General features: G+C 40.5%; 1 protein-coding gene across 1 annotated transcript; it reads left to right on the top strand.

Annotated features, from left to right (window-relative positions):
* The first annotated feature begins 4,967 nt into the window (after positions 1-4,967).
* Positions 4,968-21,175, top strand: nudt4b (nudix (nucleoside diphosphate linked moiety X)-type motif 4b). The gene is made up of 5 exons (XM_030046184.1): positions 4,968-5,450; positions 12,134-12,244; positions 14,894-14,938; positions 16,406-16,493; positions 17,378-21,175. Exons 1-5 carry the CDS (start codon positions 5,352-5,354, stop codon positions 17,590-17,592), a joined length of 558 nt encoding a protein of 185 aa, XP_029902044.1. The 5' UTR covers positions 4,968-5,351; the 3' UTR covers positions 17,593-21,175.
* The last annotated feature ends 264 nt before the right edge of the window (positions 21,176-21,439 follow it).

The following is a 21,439-nucleotide window of genomic DNA, read 5'->3' as shown; positions in this document are numbered from 1 at the left end:
TGATGGGCAGACGTTCAGCTCTGACTGGATTCGTTCCTCCATCTGCGTCAGTGGAAGCCGGGAAAGGGGACGTCTAATTTCATTCCATCTTTATGCATGATGGCGATGATAAACCACTTCCAGTAGCATCTTAACAGCATGGTTTATTTTTCTCTGACTGACGTGACCAGTTGAATTTAAAATGGTGTGACATCAAGTTGGGTTTGGTAGGTTATTTCTGATTTGTAATCACCATTTGATTCATCGAAGGGGTGCCTTACGAGAAAATAACGTGACATCACAAGTGAGATAAACCACATGCGGTTTTGGCACACGTGATCTACAACCATATGTGTGTTTTAATTATTTCACATGTAAAAAAAAACAAAGTGAAAAACACAGGTCAAATCATGTGGTTTATTTCACATGTGATTTCATGTTTTTTCACATGTGAAAATTCTAGTTCAAAAGCCAATTTCATGTTAAAATGTTAATTCCACAAACCTTTGTGTGACCAATTTTCTTTTCACATGTGAAAATGTTACTTCACATATGAATATTACCAATCACATGTGACAATGGAAAATTCACATGTAAAACATAAATTTTCACATGTGAAAAGGATTTTTTTTTTTTTACATGTGTGCAAAGTTTGACCTGTTGAGCTTGAGGGCCAAACTGAGCTCAATGTGGCTAAAACTTGGCTGAGAAATACTCCAAAATGTTCACACTTAGTAATCCGATTGCTTTCAATTAATTTTGGATTCACTTGTCCTCCTAAATTCATATCCATATCTATTCATGCAGCTGAGTGAGCTGTTTACTTCATACCAATCTGTAGGCTATCAATGAAAAACATATTTTCATTACAAATGTGTACAACCATTATCTCAAGATGTACAGATGTTACTTTAGTGCATATCTTCTCACATTCTTAATGTCCATATTCAATTTTCACCAATTAACCTGATATTTGTGGCCTTGCTGCGCTTGTAATGGATTACTAATGACCATTCTTGCAATCAGATCACTGTAATCTGCACTCAAAGTAATCCTTTACACCTCGCTCAAATAGGATGATGATGATGATAGATTGCTTTTGGTAAGATGATGACTTATTTTTCTCAGCACCAGCTGACCTGAGTGATTAAAATGCTTTGGGGGCAGTGATCTGTGAACCAAAGCAGAAATTCTGTGAAATCTGGGGGGTGACGTAGGATTCACAGACACACAGGATCTGATTTGACATCCCAGCTTCTGCAATATTCATGGAGCACCTACGCAGAGAGCCAACCCGGCTGCCAGAGGGAAAAAGATGGGAGGTTTGTCTCTGGGGTCATCCAGTGACGACCTTCCATTTCAGTTTCACTGCATTTGGCCTTTGACACATCCAGCAGGTTCAAGAGTAATCCCTGTCCTCCCAGAACTCCTCCCAGTGATTCTCAGCAAATGAGCAAGTGAGAGATTTCACCCATTGCACATCAATTGAAACATCAATAACAATGAAAGGAGGATTTTTTTTTTTTTTTTTTTTTTTTTAAGCGTAGCAGTTGATTTGTCAGTTTATATACTGTTTTGTGATGTTTACCTACACATGACTGAGGTAGTTTAGAGATCTTCACAAGAAAACAGCATTTTGATGGTGTCTTGCTTTGGTAATTATATGTCTGGTTGAAACAAATTGTTTGGATGTAATATAACACGGGGAGGGACTTAACTACAGTGTTAAAAAGTTACAAATATTTGAGGCATTTATTGTTAATGGTCTATATTATGATATGGAGGGTGGGCTACCAGGGTTGTGGTCATTTTTCATTGTATTGTGTCTTTAATCAATACTGTCACTGTAAAAGCAGCCATGCTCAAGTCACTTCCTCACAGATGTAATACAGCCTGTTGCCAATAGCAGCATTCTGTTTTTAGTAGCTAACCTATTCCTTTTGGCTGGCCTGGTGGTACTAAGTTAGATACAATAAGTGGGACACTCAGTGTCAGATTTTGTCAGGGCTCCCAGAGATGCAGCCTACAGCTGCATGACAGCAGGAATCAGATTAGATTGTGGACTGACGACACGTTTCAGTCACTGTCACAAACAGGCAGACTATCTCAGTGCTCTGACCTGCTCTGATCAATCCTCCTCCTTGATCGGTCATTGTTTCCTGAAAGTCAGTCTGAGGGTGTGATCTTATCTGGGGTGTTACAGTATGTGGATGCAAGCTAAACTGTGACCAGATGTCCTGGAGCCGGCAGGTCAAAGGTCAACAGAGGGTGAAGAGGTCATAGTACCTGGGGACAGTTTTCACCATAAGGGATTTATGAGAAATACATCAACACATACACTTAAATATATCTGCATTACAAAGTGCTTTTATTTAGTAAATATTCTTTTGACTATCTAAGTGAGAAAAAATGAGAATTGCCGCATATCTTTTGAGAATGACATAAATGAAATAATGTGTTTAATCTGGATTACTGATTATGTGAGCTGTACAAAAGCTGTAATAGGAAAGTCACATAAAAAAGGGACACACAGGTCACATAAAAAAGAGACACAGATATATACATTCTCAGATAGGAAGCTTTTATGGCATCTAATGAGAGGGGTGGGGTGGGGGGTTGGGGGTTATTCATTCACTTTACAATATGTAAGTCTAACTTACACCCAAACACAACACAGGAGTGCCGTCTGATAGCACTCTAATGTGTTTAGTCAGGGTTAGGTGTGGTTTTTGATCACAGTGACAACTCTCCCTTTAACGCACTGCATTGCAACACGGAGGGCTGCAACCCTGGGTTAAAGACCGAATGACAACACCAAACTCTAGTTTAATAACCACAAATAACTGAGTCATAAATACCTCTGAGCAACTGCTTACACGGTTGCGTAATACCTGGACCTGATTACTGAAAAACTGCAGATCAGGACTCAGAAAATGACCTAAAACGTGTTGATAACTGATAATGAACATTTACCAATTTGACCCAGCTATAATGAGCTACTGAACACCCATGTACAGATGTGAGTCGGATTTTAGAGAATAGTGGGTCAGATGGGAATGGACTTTCATAAAGAGTGAAGTGGGCATTTTCAATCATTTTTGCCCATGCACTTCAGGCATCCAGATAAATGATAACCTGTTGTAATGTTGTAGTATTAAAGTCCAATATTGTCTCGTACTCCTGGACATGATAGTACTAACACTGTACACTGAACATTATAGTGCAATGTTCGGTTTGAGAAGCCAACAGGCTTGTTTTTCAGGCTGTTGGAATATTTGCACATGATAAAAAAATACTTTAAGATGCACATCGTTCCTTCAGCAAATATGAGCAGACCGAATAGCCAGAAGCACGCAAATTCAAGTTCAATTATATGTGTTTGCATAACAGGTGGAACTGGAAATGGCCCGGGACTCCCACAGAAACACATAGGAAGTGTAGTCCTTTACATAACAATGCAATAAAAAGATCATGGTGGACTGTATTCTGACTAATACACGTGGGCTTATAATATTAAGTTGTTGTTTTTTTTCCTTGAATAGCTAAAACACTGAGTCAAGTTTGGGACTTCAAAATGTGAGGAAAGGTGGTCATGATTCGGGGTGGGGTGGTGGGGGTAGTTTTGATTAATACGGCTTTCCTAACATATTTTGGAGGATTTTAGAGCTTCAGTTGCAGTTTTGCTCTCAGTAAAACCAGGACTTTGTTTCTCCTCACACTCCTCTGAGACACACGAGCATGTTTGAGCTAAACAAGTGGGGTCAGAGCGAAGCGGCGGCCCCTAGAGCAAGGACACTTTGACAGGGATGGACACATGGACTGTTGTTTTGGGAGTTGAACCTGTAACCTCCCAGCCCCTACCACCCCTGTGTCACATTTGAACAAGGGCCCCAGCTTATAAATAAAGCTAAAACAGGTGTTGAATTCTTACTGTGGTGTCTTTTAAATGTCTCCATTCACCTTTTTTCCTCTAGGACTTGTTACTTTTTAACGCACAACTGGTAATTTTTGTTCAAAAATGAAGCGACTGAGAATATGTGCTGTCACTAACAAAAGGTGATGAGTGGTGTGTGTTATGTCTGGAAGCAGAAGTAATATTTTTGGTTCAATTTAAGTTCAGTGGGCAGGGCTTAAAAAAACCCACCCCCACCCGACACACACACACACACACACACACACACACACACACACACACACACACACAAAAGGCAGTCTATAGAAACAAATACTACAACTATAACTATAGGCAACAAATACTGTCACACAGTATTGGTATTTGAGAATATTCACCACTGATATCTAATGTCATCATCCTGTTTTACAAAGTTGTTTTTTTACTAAAATACATCTGGATGTCATGCTGCTTACTAAGTCTTTAAACATTATACTGTCTCATCTGCCTAATGGTGCTTTCACAGTCGCGGTTGGAAGTAAGAGCTCTAGCTTTGCTCACTTTGTGGACAACAGATTTTCACAGAAAGGTCAGGGGTTCTGTTTGCAAATGATTCACACAGAGCTTGACTTTTGAAACCAACAAGCACTGAATATTTACATTAAACGATTTGACATGGTCAGTGCCAGATAAGATAACAGTTTTCCATCAATATACCAAGAAAAAAAAATACACCCCACATCACAATTAATCTGTGAGTGTGGTAAACACTGATGTGGGACAGTCATGACAGCTGATCACTGATCAGATGTCCTTTTCATGGAAGTAGCCTACTTAAGTGAGTGATCTACAGGCTAAAGTGCAGGTTTACTTGAGACTTGCCTACCACCTGTAGTCAACATCTGCCTCAATAAGCCTGTTCTGATCAGATCAAATTAAGGGCATGCTTACATATGTTTGGACCAGATTTCCTTTTCCATTCAATTTTGCCAACTAGCCAATTTGCGGTTCTTTGACCCCGCCCACTGCTCTTAACTCAGCCAATGAGATTATTTCTGCCCCCAGAGAAACACTTGTATGTGCAGCTCCTCTCCGCCTGTCCATTGTACTGACTCAGCGGCCATGCGCAATGGATCCAGAGGAGGGCTGTGCTGTGTAGGTTGTATAAAGATCACCCTCTGTCTGGGGGATTGCAGACGCTGTCGACTATGGGGAGCAGCTGAGAGCCTTGACTTCCATGCATAAGTGTTATTACGCGCATATCCTCCAGACGCACCGAGGTACGACTCCGGCAAATGGGAAAACATAAATGCAGGATAGTTTGACGGACTGTCCAGGATCTCTCCAGGCCCCTCGATGACTGACCATCACGGATCACCGATGCAGAGCGCAGCGACGATGCGGTGACTCTGCTCTACTCGTCGGGTTCCTTTTGCCGGTTCCAGTTGGTGGTAATAATAATAATAATAATAAAAAATCCATGATGAAGTTCAAGCCGAACCAGACCAGGACCTACGATGGCGAGGGCTTCAAGAAACGAGCGGCATGTCTGTGCTTCAAGAACGAGCGTGAAGAAGAGGTAGGCTGATCCCGCAATGTCTGTGGTCACCGCAGCTGGACCACATACAATAAGCAATTCACTTGGGTGCTATGGGGTTGTGTGTTAATTTGTGGCCTAAAACATCTATCCTGCATTCACATTCAGGTGTTCATTATAAATACCCAGTCTAACATAAGATATGATGTATCAATATTAAAACGCAAAAACGTTTTATCTCTTTTTATTCCATTTCTACTCATATAATTATGCATGTGACATTTTCATTTTATATTTGACTTGTTCATCCCGGCCGCCACCGACGCCGAACAGTGATTTTCTATCTGTCATTGTGGCTTGGAGAGTTTCCTGCTGCTGTGCGCACGGTGCCATCCAGTTTAGGCTAGTTTGAGGAGCACACAGAGAAACAGAAAGGGGGACCTGCGATAAAGGTAGCTGCAACAAAATAAACACGACTACCGGTCAGCATTTTTCAAAATAAAACTTCTGTTGACGCTATCGTGACGGGGAAGCGTAATGCGTAGAGATGATGCCTTTATTTTGAAGCTAGAGCCGCTTTATTTCCGGTGTAACTCTTGCCAACCTGACAAAAACTGGAGCCGACAGAGGGGGCGAGGCGCTCTGTTGCACGTTTTCGTTACTAGCGCGGGTTATATTGATTTAGGAGATAAGAATATAGGTCACATCTGTCTTATAAATATACGTATCAATCTCTGTATCATTCAAAGTAGCGCGACAGGCTTGTAATTGACAGCCACGCAGTGCCCATTCATGACTCCAGCCCGGCCTTGAGCGGGCAGCTGTGTTGCAATAATCTGTGTGAGGATTTAAAGGGGCTGCGCAGCCCTCAGCATGTAAATAATGCAGTGAGAGGTGACAGACATACTGCTGTTGCTTCTGGGAGTCTCATTCATCACTGTTTCACCACTGATATGATATGTGCATAAGATAACTTTTTAAATGTTACTTTTTTTTTTTTGTAGGAGGTGTTGAAAGGCAGTGCTTTTCTCCCAAAGGCATTTGTGCCTGCACTCTGATTCAGTGACATCATTTCCTAATTAAAAATCACTTTAATCGTCTGGTACTCATACAATAACTCCAGTGTGTCCCTGGTATTCAGTAGAGATAATAATTAAAGTCATACCTTAGTCTTCAAAAAATATTGGATGTCTGTTTATATCTGATTCCCTCTAAATTTTACTGATGGATTACCACATGTCTTTTTCATAAAGGAGTGCCCAAATTTCTTTACCCCGCCCTGTAAGCCTGGCATAGGCCAACTGTTATGCAATAGTAATCATAAAAAAACACGACAAAGTCTGATATCACTAGACTGGCACAGTGGCCCTGTCTGAGCCCTGCAGTGTTGTTTACACACACACACACACACACACACACACACACATACACATGCAGTGAGAGAGATAAAACACATACTGACGTGGTCTTTTTGGAAAGTACCATTCATGTCAGAGTTTAAAGGGCACTTCATTATTGAGATTATTATAAGAAAGAGACAGCAAGACATCCTAAATTAAATTCTGGATATCTACATGCATTTGCATTTTGTTGTTGTCAGTGTTCTTGCTTATACATGTGCTTTTGGCTTATTTTTTTGCAGGAGCTTGTTGATGCACTGTGGGTTAATTCTGGTGGCTTTTCATTTAGCTGGTAACCAGAAGATAGGAGAGAGAATAAAAGATTGTGACAACAGAGGCATCAGGATCCCCAGGCTCAGACAGGCATGTTGACTCATGCAGTGGCAGCGATCACACGCTTCAAAGTAAAGCAGCCAATTAGGGTCCCTGAATATGATAGCAACTCTCATATACTGTAATGGTGAACATGTTGTAAGCAGCCTGTGGGATGTTGGACTTTGTGATGTCAATACAATCAGCACCATCGTCCTTTGTGCCCCCTTTCCCTCTATCTCTTTCTCTTCCTCCATGAAACGCAGACACACACACACACACAAAAACAAAACCCACACAGTTCCTCGACACAGGAGGTCCAGCTGTCTTTGTAATTGTGGCGGAACGAGAGCTGTGCGTGTTGCTGGACTGTTGTGTTTTAGAGAGGAGAGCAGAAAGCTGAGCCCTCGCGGCAAGGTACACTGTGACAGCAATTAAGCTCCCAGGCCGAGCAGACAGACCCAGACAGCACCGAGCGACAGCACAGGCAGAGTCGGCTGAGCCACCTGAGTTTCAGAGCATGTGAGTCGTCTGCAGCCTGTGTGAACAAGACAGGACTTCTTTACATTATACTGAGGCACTGGGCCGACAGTCATACCTGGAAAGCATAAATTCTAGTATAAACAGTGGAAGTTTGTAGGTTGCCAAGACAAAAACAACATATAAAGCCACAGCACATGAACAATATATGTAGGAAATTCACTAGGGTCCCTATAGGTTTTAATTTTGATGCACAGCAAATTAAATATGTTTTTTTTTTATTAGGTAGAGGCAATTACAGTGAAAGCCACTATATGCAATTTGCAAGGTGTTTTGTAGCTAATAAATAGTTTAAGTTTGTCGCAGCTTTCTCAACTTATTGTTCGACATCCAGTGTTGTCCTGCACCATCTGCTTTAAAATGAGAAAACAGGGATGTCAGTGTGAGTCAGCAATGGAGACTATCAGCCTCTTTCTGCACTTTTTCCCTCTGCCTCTATCTCTGATTAACTGTTTTACTGTCTTCGTGCCATTGATTTGGCCTTCGTACTTCTTATATTATGGCTGTTTGTAACGCCGGCGATAAATAAATCGCTTAGTCTCTCTCTCTCTCTGTCTCCTTCAATCTTGTCTTACACTCCTTCACCCCTCTCTCCCCATCCCTCATTCTCTCCCTGCGACACCCGGCCTGGCATTTGGAGCCTTCTTTATTTGACAGCTACATGCGTTCCTCCTCGGGGAGCGGGAGGTGTTTATGTCCTCCAGAATATCCCTGCCTGCTGCCCTTCTTGAATGGTTATCTTGGCCAGCGTTTTAATACCAGCGGTAGTTCTGATACTGCAAATTCAATTCTGATTCCAACACAATATGTCTATTTTTTAGTCAGTTACAGCTGCACACTATATGCTGTACGAACGAGCACTGCATCATATCATTTTGTGTTGCCTAGGCACATGCTTTCTGCTTTGCTGTGTATCATTAAGCTAAGCTCATTTGATGTCCTCATAAAATATGCCCATAAACGAGTGGAGAGCTTTAGATCCCGTTGCTTTGACCCTTGCTCTTAACTATTGATCGCCTGTAATGTTTGTTATCTGAGAATACAAGCCTGTCCTGCTGCTGCAGTCATTGTTTGTGACAGTCAGTGTAAATAAAGCACCTTTTGGGGGTTTTTGATATGTTCGATGTTCACAGGTACTCTTTTTTTGAGTCATGCTCATGGGGAGGAGCAGGGATTTGTTTTGTCCCGGAATATTCCAACCTTCATTTCCAGGTTGGGGGCCAGGCTGGGGGGATGGGAATTGCAAAACAGTGAACTCTCACAGGGAAACTCTGTGGTATTCCCTCTGGGGTGTATCCTTTCACCTCACCACCACTTCACTTTATAGATAGCATAAAAGTCACTGCCAGTCCAAAGCAACAGGAGAGATAGGAGATTGTGTAAAGCTGAAGCAGTGATCACGAGTTGGTTTAGCATCTACAATGTCCAGATGATGAGATACGTTTGTCTTTTATGGGAAGTTAACAAGCTGATTTTTGTTTTTGCAGCAGCAGATGTTGTGATGTCCATTTTACAGTCACTGATCCATAAAAGACTCCTCATAACATAAAGTTTGTGATCTGTCGATTCAGTGCTCAACATTCCTAAATTCATAAAAACAACTAAATGTAGCCTGTTTTGTGGACTCAGGATGGATAAATGACAACATTGGTCCACAGCAGCAACAAGATAATAAAAATGGAACTGCTCTGTCCTCACTGCCCCGGAAGTTATGTGGATTTTGTTTTGTATACATCCACACTATCGGTTTAGGACACGTTGACACTCTTGATCTCCCTCTAAGCCTGGCTGTAACTTAGCAACATAACCACAACAGCCGCTTTCTGCCCACTCAGACAGGGGAGACAGAGTCGGACTGCTCTCCCTGACATGCACATAGACACACACACGGAAACACAAAGAGATGGCTTAAATGGTCTGCCGATTTTGTCTTTGCAATCTTCTGAGAAGTCGGTGCGGTGTTAATACACCTTCCTGTAACACGCATCATTTACCATATACATAAATAGGACAGACACCTGTTGCATGTTGCCTTTTTTCCTAAGAAAGCTTTGCTGTGCACGCGTGAACTTTTTTCTGCAACACCGTGCCAGACATCCAAACAGCCTCACAGCTACCGATGTCGTAAATCTCCCCGATTCTAGAACTACAACAGGTGGGAACAGGCAGGTGGCTGAGTTGGGTTAGCACGGCACGTGATGTCGACAGCAGCTCGCCGCCGAGGCCCCCGCATGTGCCGTCCAATCGGTTTGGCCCTCGCCCGCGGCTCAGTCACCTGCTGCACCTCACGGGAGCCTCAGAGGGCCTCTGCTAGTCGTACCCACAATCCCATTAGGGAACGTAAGGGAGGTTATGTGAAAGCTGAGGCGGGATTAGCAGACAGACGGGCTCTTGCGGCAGGATTAGCTGATACAGTGATAGGGCAGGTAGAGTAGGATTCAGAGGAAAGGTGGAAGTCACCATCTGCCACAACAGCTGTTTAACGTGGTCATATGTTAACATGTGCCGTTTGTTGTGTATTGTAGAGTAAATGTCCTAAAAAAAGTGGTAGCAAAGGCAGCCTGCTGGTCAGAGAGATTTCGAGACAGGCTGAAGTGAAAGCTGACAGGTTTGATCTGTGTGGCATTGTTTTGTCAAAGTGCCCTTGAGCAAGACACTGAAAGCCTCTTTTGAATATCAGACATTTGCATTTCCATGTTAACTTCGCTCTCCGACATGAAAGAGGTCGTCCTCTAGCTATTTTTCGAAATGTTTTGTAATATTTGACAGTATCTGCCATCTTTTTGTTTTGCATTTGCAATATTCTCTCTCTTCATTTAGTTTATTTTAGAAATTTCATTAAAAAGATATTTTCTCAATTAATAGTTTGGTTTTGTTTGTTCATTGTAAAAATTCTCTAATTTAAAGACAGCAGATATTGGTGCAAAATATCAGAAATAGTCCATTTTATTAAAAAAAAAAAAAAAAAAAAAAAAAATATATATATATATATATATATATATATATATATATATATATATATATATATATATATATCGTGATCAGTATCATTCTTTAAAAAAAACATCAAACCCTGTCAAACTTTACTACCAACAGCGTTGCTGGTGGCCCTGCTGGCGTGCTCTGGCCTGTCTGGTGCAATACATGTTTATATTTGTGTGTGGTTATGCTCTAAGAAACAAATTTCCAGTTATTGTTAATGTGGCGATTGAAGTGCTCAAACATTCCCAAAAGTAGTAGAGGTGTGAGAAAAGACACCATTGATGGGCTTGTATTTGAGGCCCTCTCTCAGTGGCTTGACTTGTATTGGATGTTTATATTCTTATAATCTGTGCTCTGTTTAGTGTGACAGCTGAGGTGAGTTGTGGAAAAGTGATTATGTTTACAGCAGGGGTGCTTGTGTCTGTGTGTTGTGGTCGCTATGTGAATACTGCCAGAAACCGCAGACACAGGCATATCTGATCCCTGCGTATCAGTGTGCGCTGCAACTGTAGTGTAATTCAAGCTCGGCAGGCCACTCAAGGGAGCACTGAAAGGGTTTGAGTCCCTCCTGCTTGGTTTACCTGCATTGTTTACCAGGGTCAAATTTTCATGCAACCCTTTCCTTACCATGGCTTTGATTGAGTGGCTTCACTAGTCTGGTGTCCCAAAAGTGTAACACTGTTGATCTGAATCTGAAAGGTTAATAAATACTAGAAGCCAGCAAGAAGGAAGTCATGATGGGAAAAATTAAAAATGTATTATTAGTAGTAATAAAAGTGCTGAAGTCATCAAAAATGTGAGAACAAACCATCAATTTGTTCCAACTTGAGTCAGCTAACTCTCTTTAATCCAGACCTCTCACACTCTTGTTTGATATTATGCATTGATATCAAGAATTAAAATGCCAATTTAAATGTAAATTAACAAAGCCTGGCTATTTTTAAATGTGGACCATTTTTTCCCCTCAGATTATCACACCACACCAGCTCCACATAGGCTAATTATCTCAGTCAGAAGACCTCCTATTAGCATGAAACATCATTAGTACTGGTGGACTGGGGTAGATTTCCTGTAAGCGGTGGCAGAGGGAGGCAGAAGGGAGGCCAAGTCATCTGGGCTGAAGTCTCAAGTCAGAAGGGTCAAGGGTTAGGGCACAAGGCCAGTCCTAAGTTCCAGTGTGATGTGTAATTAAGGTCAGAGGTATGAACTTGCACCGAGGCAAAGCTGAATGTGTAACTGGGCGTATTAAAAATGCTTCAAATTTCAATCCAAGTGCAATATCCTCATAAAAATAAACTACTTAAGTTAAAGAGGTTAGTTTTTGGTCTTGATTATGAATAAACTACTGCACCCTTATCTACAGTCTTTAGGTCCCAACCCCATGTGTGGTCCGCTGACTCATTTGGGTATACCACATAAATTGCTCAGTGCAAACAGAAATATAATGATCAACATGCTCTCAGTTTCCTAAAGCGGGTTCTCTTTTGGCAGGTGTTGCTGGTTAGCAGCAGTCGGCACCCGGACCAGTGGATCGTCCCTGGAGGAGGGATGGAGCCAGAAGAGGAGCCATGTGGGGCCGCAGTGCGGGAGGTGTTTGAGGAGGTGAATATAGTTACGATTGAATGGATAAATTCATTAAATTTTGTTGTAATGCCATACCACCTAAGATTCCACTCCCACTTTAGATTACTGTATATGACACATTACAAACATAACTGGAAGAGACCCTTTTCTGGACGATAGGCTAGATAAAAATGAGTAGGGAATAAGACTGGGATGATCTAGTCAGAAACAGAACAGTAGTTTGTAGGCACAGTGAATCATTGCAGAATCTGTAACGCTTTTATTTCACATTGCAGTTTTCCCTGGGTACCGCTATGTTTGACTGGATCTTAAAGTATTCCAGTGAGGAGAGACTAAGTTGAATGCTCAGCTGAAAACTTTATTTAAAAGCAAAATATACTGGAAACTTTGGCAGAGGCCCAGTGGTGAAACTTTATTTAGCAGTACACCTGCGAATAGGCACTGGAATTAGGATCCCCCCTTAGACAAAAGTGTTTGCAGGTGGAGGAGGGGTTAAGGTAAGCACAACTGGGAGGACAACAGCATACAGCACACCTATGTCAGTAGTACAATAACATAGAAGGCGACAGGTTTTTTACTACCATCCACTTAGGTGATTGAGAGCTGGGTGGTATAAGGTAGCTTTTCTGACTGAACTTACATGTACACTTAATATTTGCATAAACTTCCGATGCTATGGAATATAGAGCACTTTGTAAGGTTTGGTAGTCACAGCACGCCACCACACCACCTAGGTACACCTACCTACCATTATAACCATCGACCACTCCTACATCTATCTCATATTAGAACTATGAAGTCCAAACACTTTTCTTTTACTGGAGAGCAACAATGCTGTAACCAAGTGACATACTGGATAACTGTGTATGTACATGTATAGACATTCATAGTGCCCTGGGTATGTATTTCATGAGGGTGATGGTTCTTTCAAAAGAGATCCCTATCTGTTGCACTTTAGACAGAGGAATTTTTATTTGTTCAAGGTGAGTCCCACATATCTGTGTCAATAAAGGAAGGGCTGGTTGGGGAAATTTAAAGTATGAAGAGAATTTACCCTGAATACAGTTCAGTCCTCAAACAATTACAAGGAGCACCAATAGCAGTAAAAATGCTGCTATGATATAAAAATCTTATTCAAAAGTATAATCTATACTTCATATGTTGGATATTAAGTTAATATTCTTATCCAGAGCATGTGATAGTGAGTGAGCAGGTATGGGGTCTTACTCAAAGGCACCTTGAGAGGACATAACGCTGTTGATGGACATAAGACCGCTGTGTGACCTGTGACGTTATGTTTAAGAAAAGGTTTCTCTAACCTTTATCCCATCCTGCCACCTTCTCACGAAAATTGTAAAAGTTTTTAGATTGACAGACAGGCATGCTACAGATATTTCTCAAGCCATGGAGAACTGTGCAATCATTTGATTCCAGTAAAAACATGGCACAAACACCAAAATTGGAATTGCAAGGTCTAAAACCAGATGGCAGCAATATGCATGTGAAGGGAGAGATTTTTGAAGGTCCTTGGTGTCAGTGGCTGCATGACTGAGGAGTCCGGTGGTATTCCAAAGGTCCCGCAGGATGGGAATGTTGTGTCCTCAGCCACGTCAGCAGTCTAAACTTGGCTCCCCTTTGGATTCCTGGGCATTCACCGGCCCTGCAGCCTGGCCCACTAGACAGATCAATGGGACACAGTAACAGTTAGGAAGTATGCTGAAAAGGGGAAAGGACAAATTCATATGTCTTGACAATAAATTGATTGCCGCCACTTGAATATAAATTAAATAACAACTGCAAAGTAATATGAAAAGGACATAAATGAAAGTTTCAATAAAACTAATTCAGGATTCAGCTCAGCTTTCCTCGGTTCCCTCTCAGCCTTGTTTTACAGCACAACAGAGAGTCACATCAGGTTTCGTGTATTGGTAAATTGTACTTGTATTTGATAATATGTATTATTAGACTCATCCCAGCAAAAATGCTATCCTTTATGCCCTCACACAAAGATCGCACTCTCAAAAAAGCACCATGGCATTCTTGTTGATGCCGTATTACAGTTAAGAAAAACAACAAACAATGGTTAGATTTTGGCAGACTGTTTAGCCGAGATTCCCACGGAATGAAGGCCTGAGAGGCCACAGAAGATGAAAATGAACTGGAGAACAAAAACAGTTCATTCTGGGTACAGGGACGTATTGTGTCACTTAGTGCTGAACTGTATGTGTTTAGTTAACGATTGGTTGACTGCCCCGCATTCATATATCAAAACAATGTCTGATACTGTGGAGTGCAGCACATAAAAGTAGGCCTCATGGCTGAAACAGGCTGCAGGGTAAGGTGGAGTACATCACATTCTGTATGGTCAGGCTCTCTTGCTTCACTCTGTTGGTGTTATTCAGTGTTCTTTGATGCCAGTTTATTATGATAGTAGTGGTATTTACGCTGCTTGGTTTCCAATTGAATAGATGAACTCAAGTGGGAGTACAATATGCTGAAAATTGAAATTTAACACCAGGTCCACTGTTTATGAAAAGAGCTGAGTTCAAAATACATTCCCTTTTAATCATTGTGTCGACCACCAGCAGTCAAAACTATTGGAACTGGACACCCTGTACACTGGAGGTAGATGTTGAAAAAGATTTCCTTTTTCTGTTCCCTGTTTAGGCTGGTGTGAAGGGCAAGCTGGGACGTCTGCTTGGTGTATTTGAGGTAAGCTCTTTATCACATTAGTCTTGGGCTGTACGTCCAGTGGTCATGAAACTCACAGACAACCACATAAACTTTGTGCTTGGATAAAAATATGAAAAAATTTCAAATTGCGGTCGGGTGTTTTTTTTTTTTTTCACCCCACAACATGTAGTATGTAATTTGTATGGAATATGTATTTTTATTTTGACATGTGCTGGACAAAACAAAGTGGTCATTTTAGATCTATTTTGAAACTTACATTCCTGTCAAAGGTCCAAGAAAATGTTGTCTTACCTTCTTGCTTCCCATGCTAGAGAAGACTCCATTTTAGTTTTACTAAACCTGAACAGTGATTTATGAATGATCACAATATTCTCAGTCATATAGAAAATTATGTAGACATGTCAGACATCAGCCTGAATACATTCATTTCTTATCTTACAAACAGAATGTTTTCTGTTGCTGTGGGTACGTCCCCATCCTCCTCAGCTACTTTTAGCTGTGGAGTCCCACAGGGCTTCTTCTTTGGTCCTTTATTATTCTTCATATATATGCTTCCACTTGGACATTTTCTCCTACTCTAGTCATTTCCTGGTTATGCCGTTGAGACTCAGCACTCTAAAGTCCTAAAATGGAAACAATAGCAGTCTGGTCTCATTTAGTAACTATCTTGCTGACATTAAAGGTAGGATGTCTAAAAACATTTTTTCACTCAGTGATGAGATAACTGAGTTTTGTTTCATTTCACCTCGAGAACTCATATGAATGGCAGCTCCAAAAAACTCCCATTGGCTTACGCTGGATTCTCAGAATAGATTTTAAGATTTTAGTTATTTTAAATGAGCTTTCAAATGATCTGAGCTAATTAGGTACTAACCTAATTGGGAACACTGATCCAATGACAAAGCAAAAAGTGATTATGCTTTTGTGGTTAGAGCCCCAAAACTCCTAAACAGGGATAATCATCTAGCTACTTGAGTGCACTCTTTAAAATCACTGTTCATCTCTGTTTATTTTCTATTTATTTATTTATTTAGCTGTCTTTTGTTCTTTGCCTCTATTGTGTCTACTGTTTCAAAAGGCTATGCGCAAGTAATGTTGTTATCGTTATTATTTATTATCATTATTTTTCATCAGGGGCTTTCCTTTGCATCAGTGTATATTATCAAGATCCCAACAAATGAGGGAATCAGAGTTAGAATAGCTTTCATGTACAGTAAATGAACAGGAAAAGAGGCTTGAACAACATGCAGGGATTTGCTGTACACACCGACATGCATAGCACAAGAACCGCAGCAGCTCACATACAAATTATGTAAACAGGTAAAACAGAGCTGAGATGGACAGATGCAAATTTTTCTGTATGGGTTCATGTATTGAGGTTGAGAGACTGAGCATTGTCACAGAGCTTTTTGCCCTTGGCTACAGTATGCTTATGTTATGTGTCATCGTTCAATTTTCATATTCCTTTCCTTCTTATCCCTAAAGCAAAACCAAGATCGGAAGCACCGGACATATGTGTATGTCCTCACTGTCACTGAAACCCTGGAAGCCTGGGAGGATTCTGTCAACATAGGTACAGTTTTTCTCCACATTATTTTTTTCTTCACCCTAGAGTGTGTGCTTGTGTGTGTGTATATTTACACTGCTGGATGTGATATGTGAGTACCTATATGTGCCCAGTGCCTATGTGTGTATTTGTGTGTTATGGTATATACTGAATGGGGGCTATACAGGCATTGGGGTATGCAGAACAGGTGCCTATAAATCCAGGCCTCTCTTCTTAGTTGCAGTAGTCCTTAGCTGTAATTCAGTAAGCAGTATATTACATCTGTCATTAGCCTGGATGCCAGTATCCAGGGTTACTTTGTGAGGCACTCGGTGTAAAGCGTCCTCTGCCAGTTACTGTAAATCCAAGCTTGCTGCATTAGCTCTCACTGTGGAAGCTTGAGTTACTGATGATGCAAAGAGTTAATTCATAAATTTGATGTTTTTGAGTACATCTCATTCAAGTCTTTGTTTTTTGAGTGCGTAAGTATAGCTTAAGCACTCTGAATAAATGAATCAAACTTTATTTTGTAAAATTGGTCTTTTCAAACCATTGATCTACAGACCTGTTTCACCGTGTTTTCTTTTCTAAGCGTTGTTTATGTTTGTGTGCATATGTGTGCAGGCATGTCTATGTGTAGGCTTAAATGTGTTTGCATACATGTCTTTGTATGTATACAGTCCAGCACCTGCTTTTCCCTGTATGTATTAATTAATTTTATTAACCAGAGTAGCGGGAGGTAAAGCATTAAAGACACTGGCCTATGTGTGCTGTATAATATTCCAGTCTTGCTTTACTTTGGGATTCCTTTGTTTTGTAATTGCACTAATTACAGTACATTTTGGGACACAGGTAAGTGTAATGCTGTAGCTTCCAATAACATATGCATGATACTCTGTCTCCCTCTGCAGGCCGTAAGAGGGAGTGGTTCACCGTGGAAGAAGCCATCAAGGTGTTGCAGAGTCACAAACCGGTCCATGCCGAGTATCTCCGGAGGCTTCAGCTCAGCTGCTCCCCCACTAATGGAAACTCGTTACTCCCAAGCCCACCAGCAAATGACAACTACCCCCATTACAGTGCTACTGCCCCCTCTACGGCCAGTGTTTTGGGCTCGTCGCGCAGATAGGACTACCCCGAACTTTCCTGTCTTGTCCACCTTCAAACCTGGACAGTCAGCTGAAAGTCTGTACAGTCTACACCCTTGCATGAATCTATGACTTTTCAGAGTTACAGCTCGTATGTATGTAAAATTCCTACTCTTAGTGCCAGGACAGATCAAAGCCATTGCTGGAACTGTGTTAATGACTCACATAATGATGCTGGAGAAATAGCTCAAGTTCACAGCTCTGGTACAAATACTGACCTTCAGCAAAATCAAAAATGCTTTTTTGATTTTGGTGATTTCGGTGGTGGTGTGCCCTCTTACCGTGTCGGCAAACACAGGACTGATGAGCTCAAGATTGGGAAGAGGAAGCTGCAGACTCTGCTGGCATGAATGGCACCCATGACACCCGGTGAAGGAATGCCTTACTGAAATTTTGTATGAATGTTCTATATGGTTTATTTTATTTCATCATTTTTTGTAGTGACATGATTATACCGGCTTGTAAATTAAAGGGCGATTCACCATGAAATAAGTGGTGCATCTAGACTGAAGAATATCTTAGCAGCCTGTGGTGATGAAAAAAAGACAGCACAGCACTGATCTGTGTCACTGATATCTTTTTTTATTATTATTATTATTTCGGGGTGAAATTTCCTTTACACCACAGAAACTCTTTTCTGGAGATGAAAAGTTTGTGGTAAAATGAAATATTGCCCAGCTGAAATATTTCAGGCCACCTCTCCAAACTGAAAGCCAATATAAATCTGAGTTAAGTTACTAACTATTTTAAAAGATCTGCTAATCTATGTTGGAAACATTGAGCTTTTACTATCAGGAGGAAATTTTCCCAAAATGAATATATGATATTTTTGAAAGGCATCTTCATATTAAATGTAGAGTGATCAGCTCATTTTAGGAGTGAGTGATCCAAAATGGCCATAACAGAGTGGCAGGTTCAAAGGTCAAAGGTTTTCTGTCTCACTTGACGTTGCACCAGCTGTGGCTGAGTTGCTACCTCAGTAAACAAATGACTGGAAATAAGTTATGATGCTGTTTTTGTCTTTGACACGACCCTGTGTTTGGTTCAATTCAATCCAGTGTCTGTAAAATACAAGTTGAGTAAAACAGACTGATGCAACAAATCAGTTTTCTGTCCCTTTAAAGCTGTTTAACATTCATCAACCAATCTGCCCAGTTCTTGGATCGCCCTATGCTGTTAAAGAAGATGTATATAATGATGCAAAGTATGTATCTTTGCCTTAAGTTGTATGTACTGCCTTGAACCAGGGTGGATGTCAACTCATTTCACTTCAGTTAATTCAGGAAGTTGGTTTTCTTCAAAATCCAAAAATAGACACACTTTTATTTTCTTAACAATTTGTAAACCTTGAATGAAGTTACTGGGACTGACTGTTCTATTGGTAAGCTTTTTTTTTTTCATTATAATATACTGAATTAATGCCCTTTGCAGCTAAACAGGCAGAGCATGGCACGTTGCCAGAGTTACGAGTTGTGATCACACTGGGGCCCCTGATGCCAAAAGTCTGCGTTAAGGTACTGACCTGATTGATTTTTAAAGTGCATTGGCTCCAACCCTGCCTTACATCATGATTGTTTTCATTTACAATGACTTCAATTACTTACATCCCGGGAAACCCCAGACACTCACTGATCTGATTGTTTTCTCAGCCCAGGCACGGTTTTCCTACAGTTCCACCACCATCAGGAAACAGTTATTCTTTTCTTTTTTTGGCCCAGAAAATTAAAGGTAGCACAATTTCAGGTATGACTGTTGTTAATATTTTAAGCCTCACTTACGCTGCTGTCGGAAGAAGCAGAATCTTAAATGTTTCCCTGCTTAGCTATAAAAACATAAGTAGTCCACGTGTTGGAGATGAAAAAAATCACATTTCAGATTAATTTTTTAGTGCTTCTTTAGTCACATGCATAAACAAAGGGCATGCTGTGCACTTAAGCAGCAGCCTTGAGGAGAAGTTATAGGGTGGACAAAGAAAACACATTCTCACCTTGACACTACCCGTTACCGCCAGATTTGTACCTCTCTAACTTTGAGAAGAATATATAGAACTTCTTACTGTTTTCCCAAGGATTACAGACACACGCCCATGCTGACAGCCGAATGAAGACAGAAACCTGAACATGAACAGCGATTTGTAAATAGCATCGAAGAGAAAATGTTTGAATTTTTACCCTGAATGAACCTGTGCAATTTCTCTTCATATTTTATATCATTTCTTTTTTAAAAAAAAAAAAAACAAACAAACAAAAAAAAAACAGTGAACAAATAGCAGGAAAAAACGTGTAAAAAAAATCCTCTTCAATATGTACATTTATATTATAGGCAGTTGATGTGCCACAGGTTGAGGATGTGAAGGTTGTTTTGTGTGTTTGTGTGCAGAACGGAGACGACTGCATTTTCAAGTCATGTTCTGGTGAAACGCTCTGACGTCCATAATAAATGAAGAGTTTCATGTCAAAAAGGGATATCCGATAGTCTTAAATGATTGATAGCACAAAACCTAAAAAGGATAGCAGCCAAGTTAAAATTAAAGCTGGACAAAAATAATACAACCTGTACAGATTGGATCTTTGAAATTTTAGAGTTACTGAGTAAAAAGCATCAGTGTTATATATATATATGTGTATATATATATATATATATATATATATATATATATACACACACACAAACCATATAGTGTTTTGGAAATGAATTTGTCACGTGCAATTTGGCACATATGAAATCTAGTGTCCATCATAAAACGTTAAATTTTAGGAAACAAAGTCAGGATGGGGATGACAAGAAGGATATGGAAAGAAAATTAAAGCTGAAATTTAGTGTTCATGGACATAGAGGAGTGTTTAATTTGGTGTTGATTGATATTAACTCATGGTGTGAGTTGTTAATGTTATACAACTTTTTCCCCCAACAACTCAGCTGCAGATTATTTTTCTCCACATGTATAAGTATTATAATTTTAGAGACTGACTTTACCCTCCATTTTTTACATTTTAAATGATGAACTTCAGATGAGTTTACCTTCAGAAATGCCTACATACAGTATTTTGGGATTTCTAACTGGGCCCATAGGCATTGTGCAAGCCACTTTCAGCATGAGATGTACTTATCATGTTTTTTTAATCAACTTGGAGTCCCCTGAATCTCAATCAGATTGTTCCCCCCTTTTGCTGAATGCCACATGTTGATGTTTGGGTCTGTGCTGACATGTGAAAGGTGCTACATGTCAGTGGGCAGAGAGAGCATGCTTATGTAGAGCTCTGACTCCCACTGTGGCCACACAAAGTAAAAAAAATGTCTGTACTCTTGATGCTGTAAGGCGCTTTGGATGAAAGCGTCCTCTAAATGTCATGTGTTACTTGGATCCAGACAGCTCTGAATGTTTGCTGAACATGTCACAGGGATGCGTCCAGCACATTTTCAGCGAAAGCAAACTGAAGCTTTTAAGTGTCACCATTTTTTCATGAGTGTCATGCACAGTTGAACAAGATAAAGTGACCAAAAGGCCTGAAATGGAAAGATTGTACTCATTCTCATTCTCGACATTAAAAAAGGGGAAACTTATTGCAACTTTTGTTATGGGTTCACTTTTCTACCGTATCTCTGAGGTGAAATATTATGATTAGAATCAGAATCAGAAACACTTTGGGCCAGCTGCAGTTGCTCAAATTCTCAAGAGAACATGTTATAAGCATAAGTGAAATTCTAAGAAACAGAAAAAAAAAAATAAGGTATACAAATATGTGCACTAATCGTGTTTGTGCATTAATCCTAGTTGTAAAAAGTAGGCTATGTGCATTATGTGCACTATGATTGCGTGATTTTAAA

The sequence above is a fragment of the Myripristis murdjan genome, chromosome 23 (assembly GCF_902150065.1).
Source record: "Myripristis murdjan chromosome 23, fMyrMur1.1, whole genome shotgun sequence".
In the NCBI taxonomy this organism is placed as follows: Eukaryota; Metazoa; Chordata; class Actinopteri; order Holocentriformes; family Holocentridae; genus Myripristis; species Myripristis murdjan.
The sequence above is the reverse complement of the archived record's forward strand: the minus strand, read 5'-3'. Positions and strand labels throughout refer to the sequence as shown.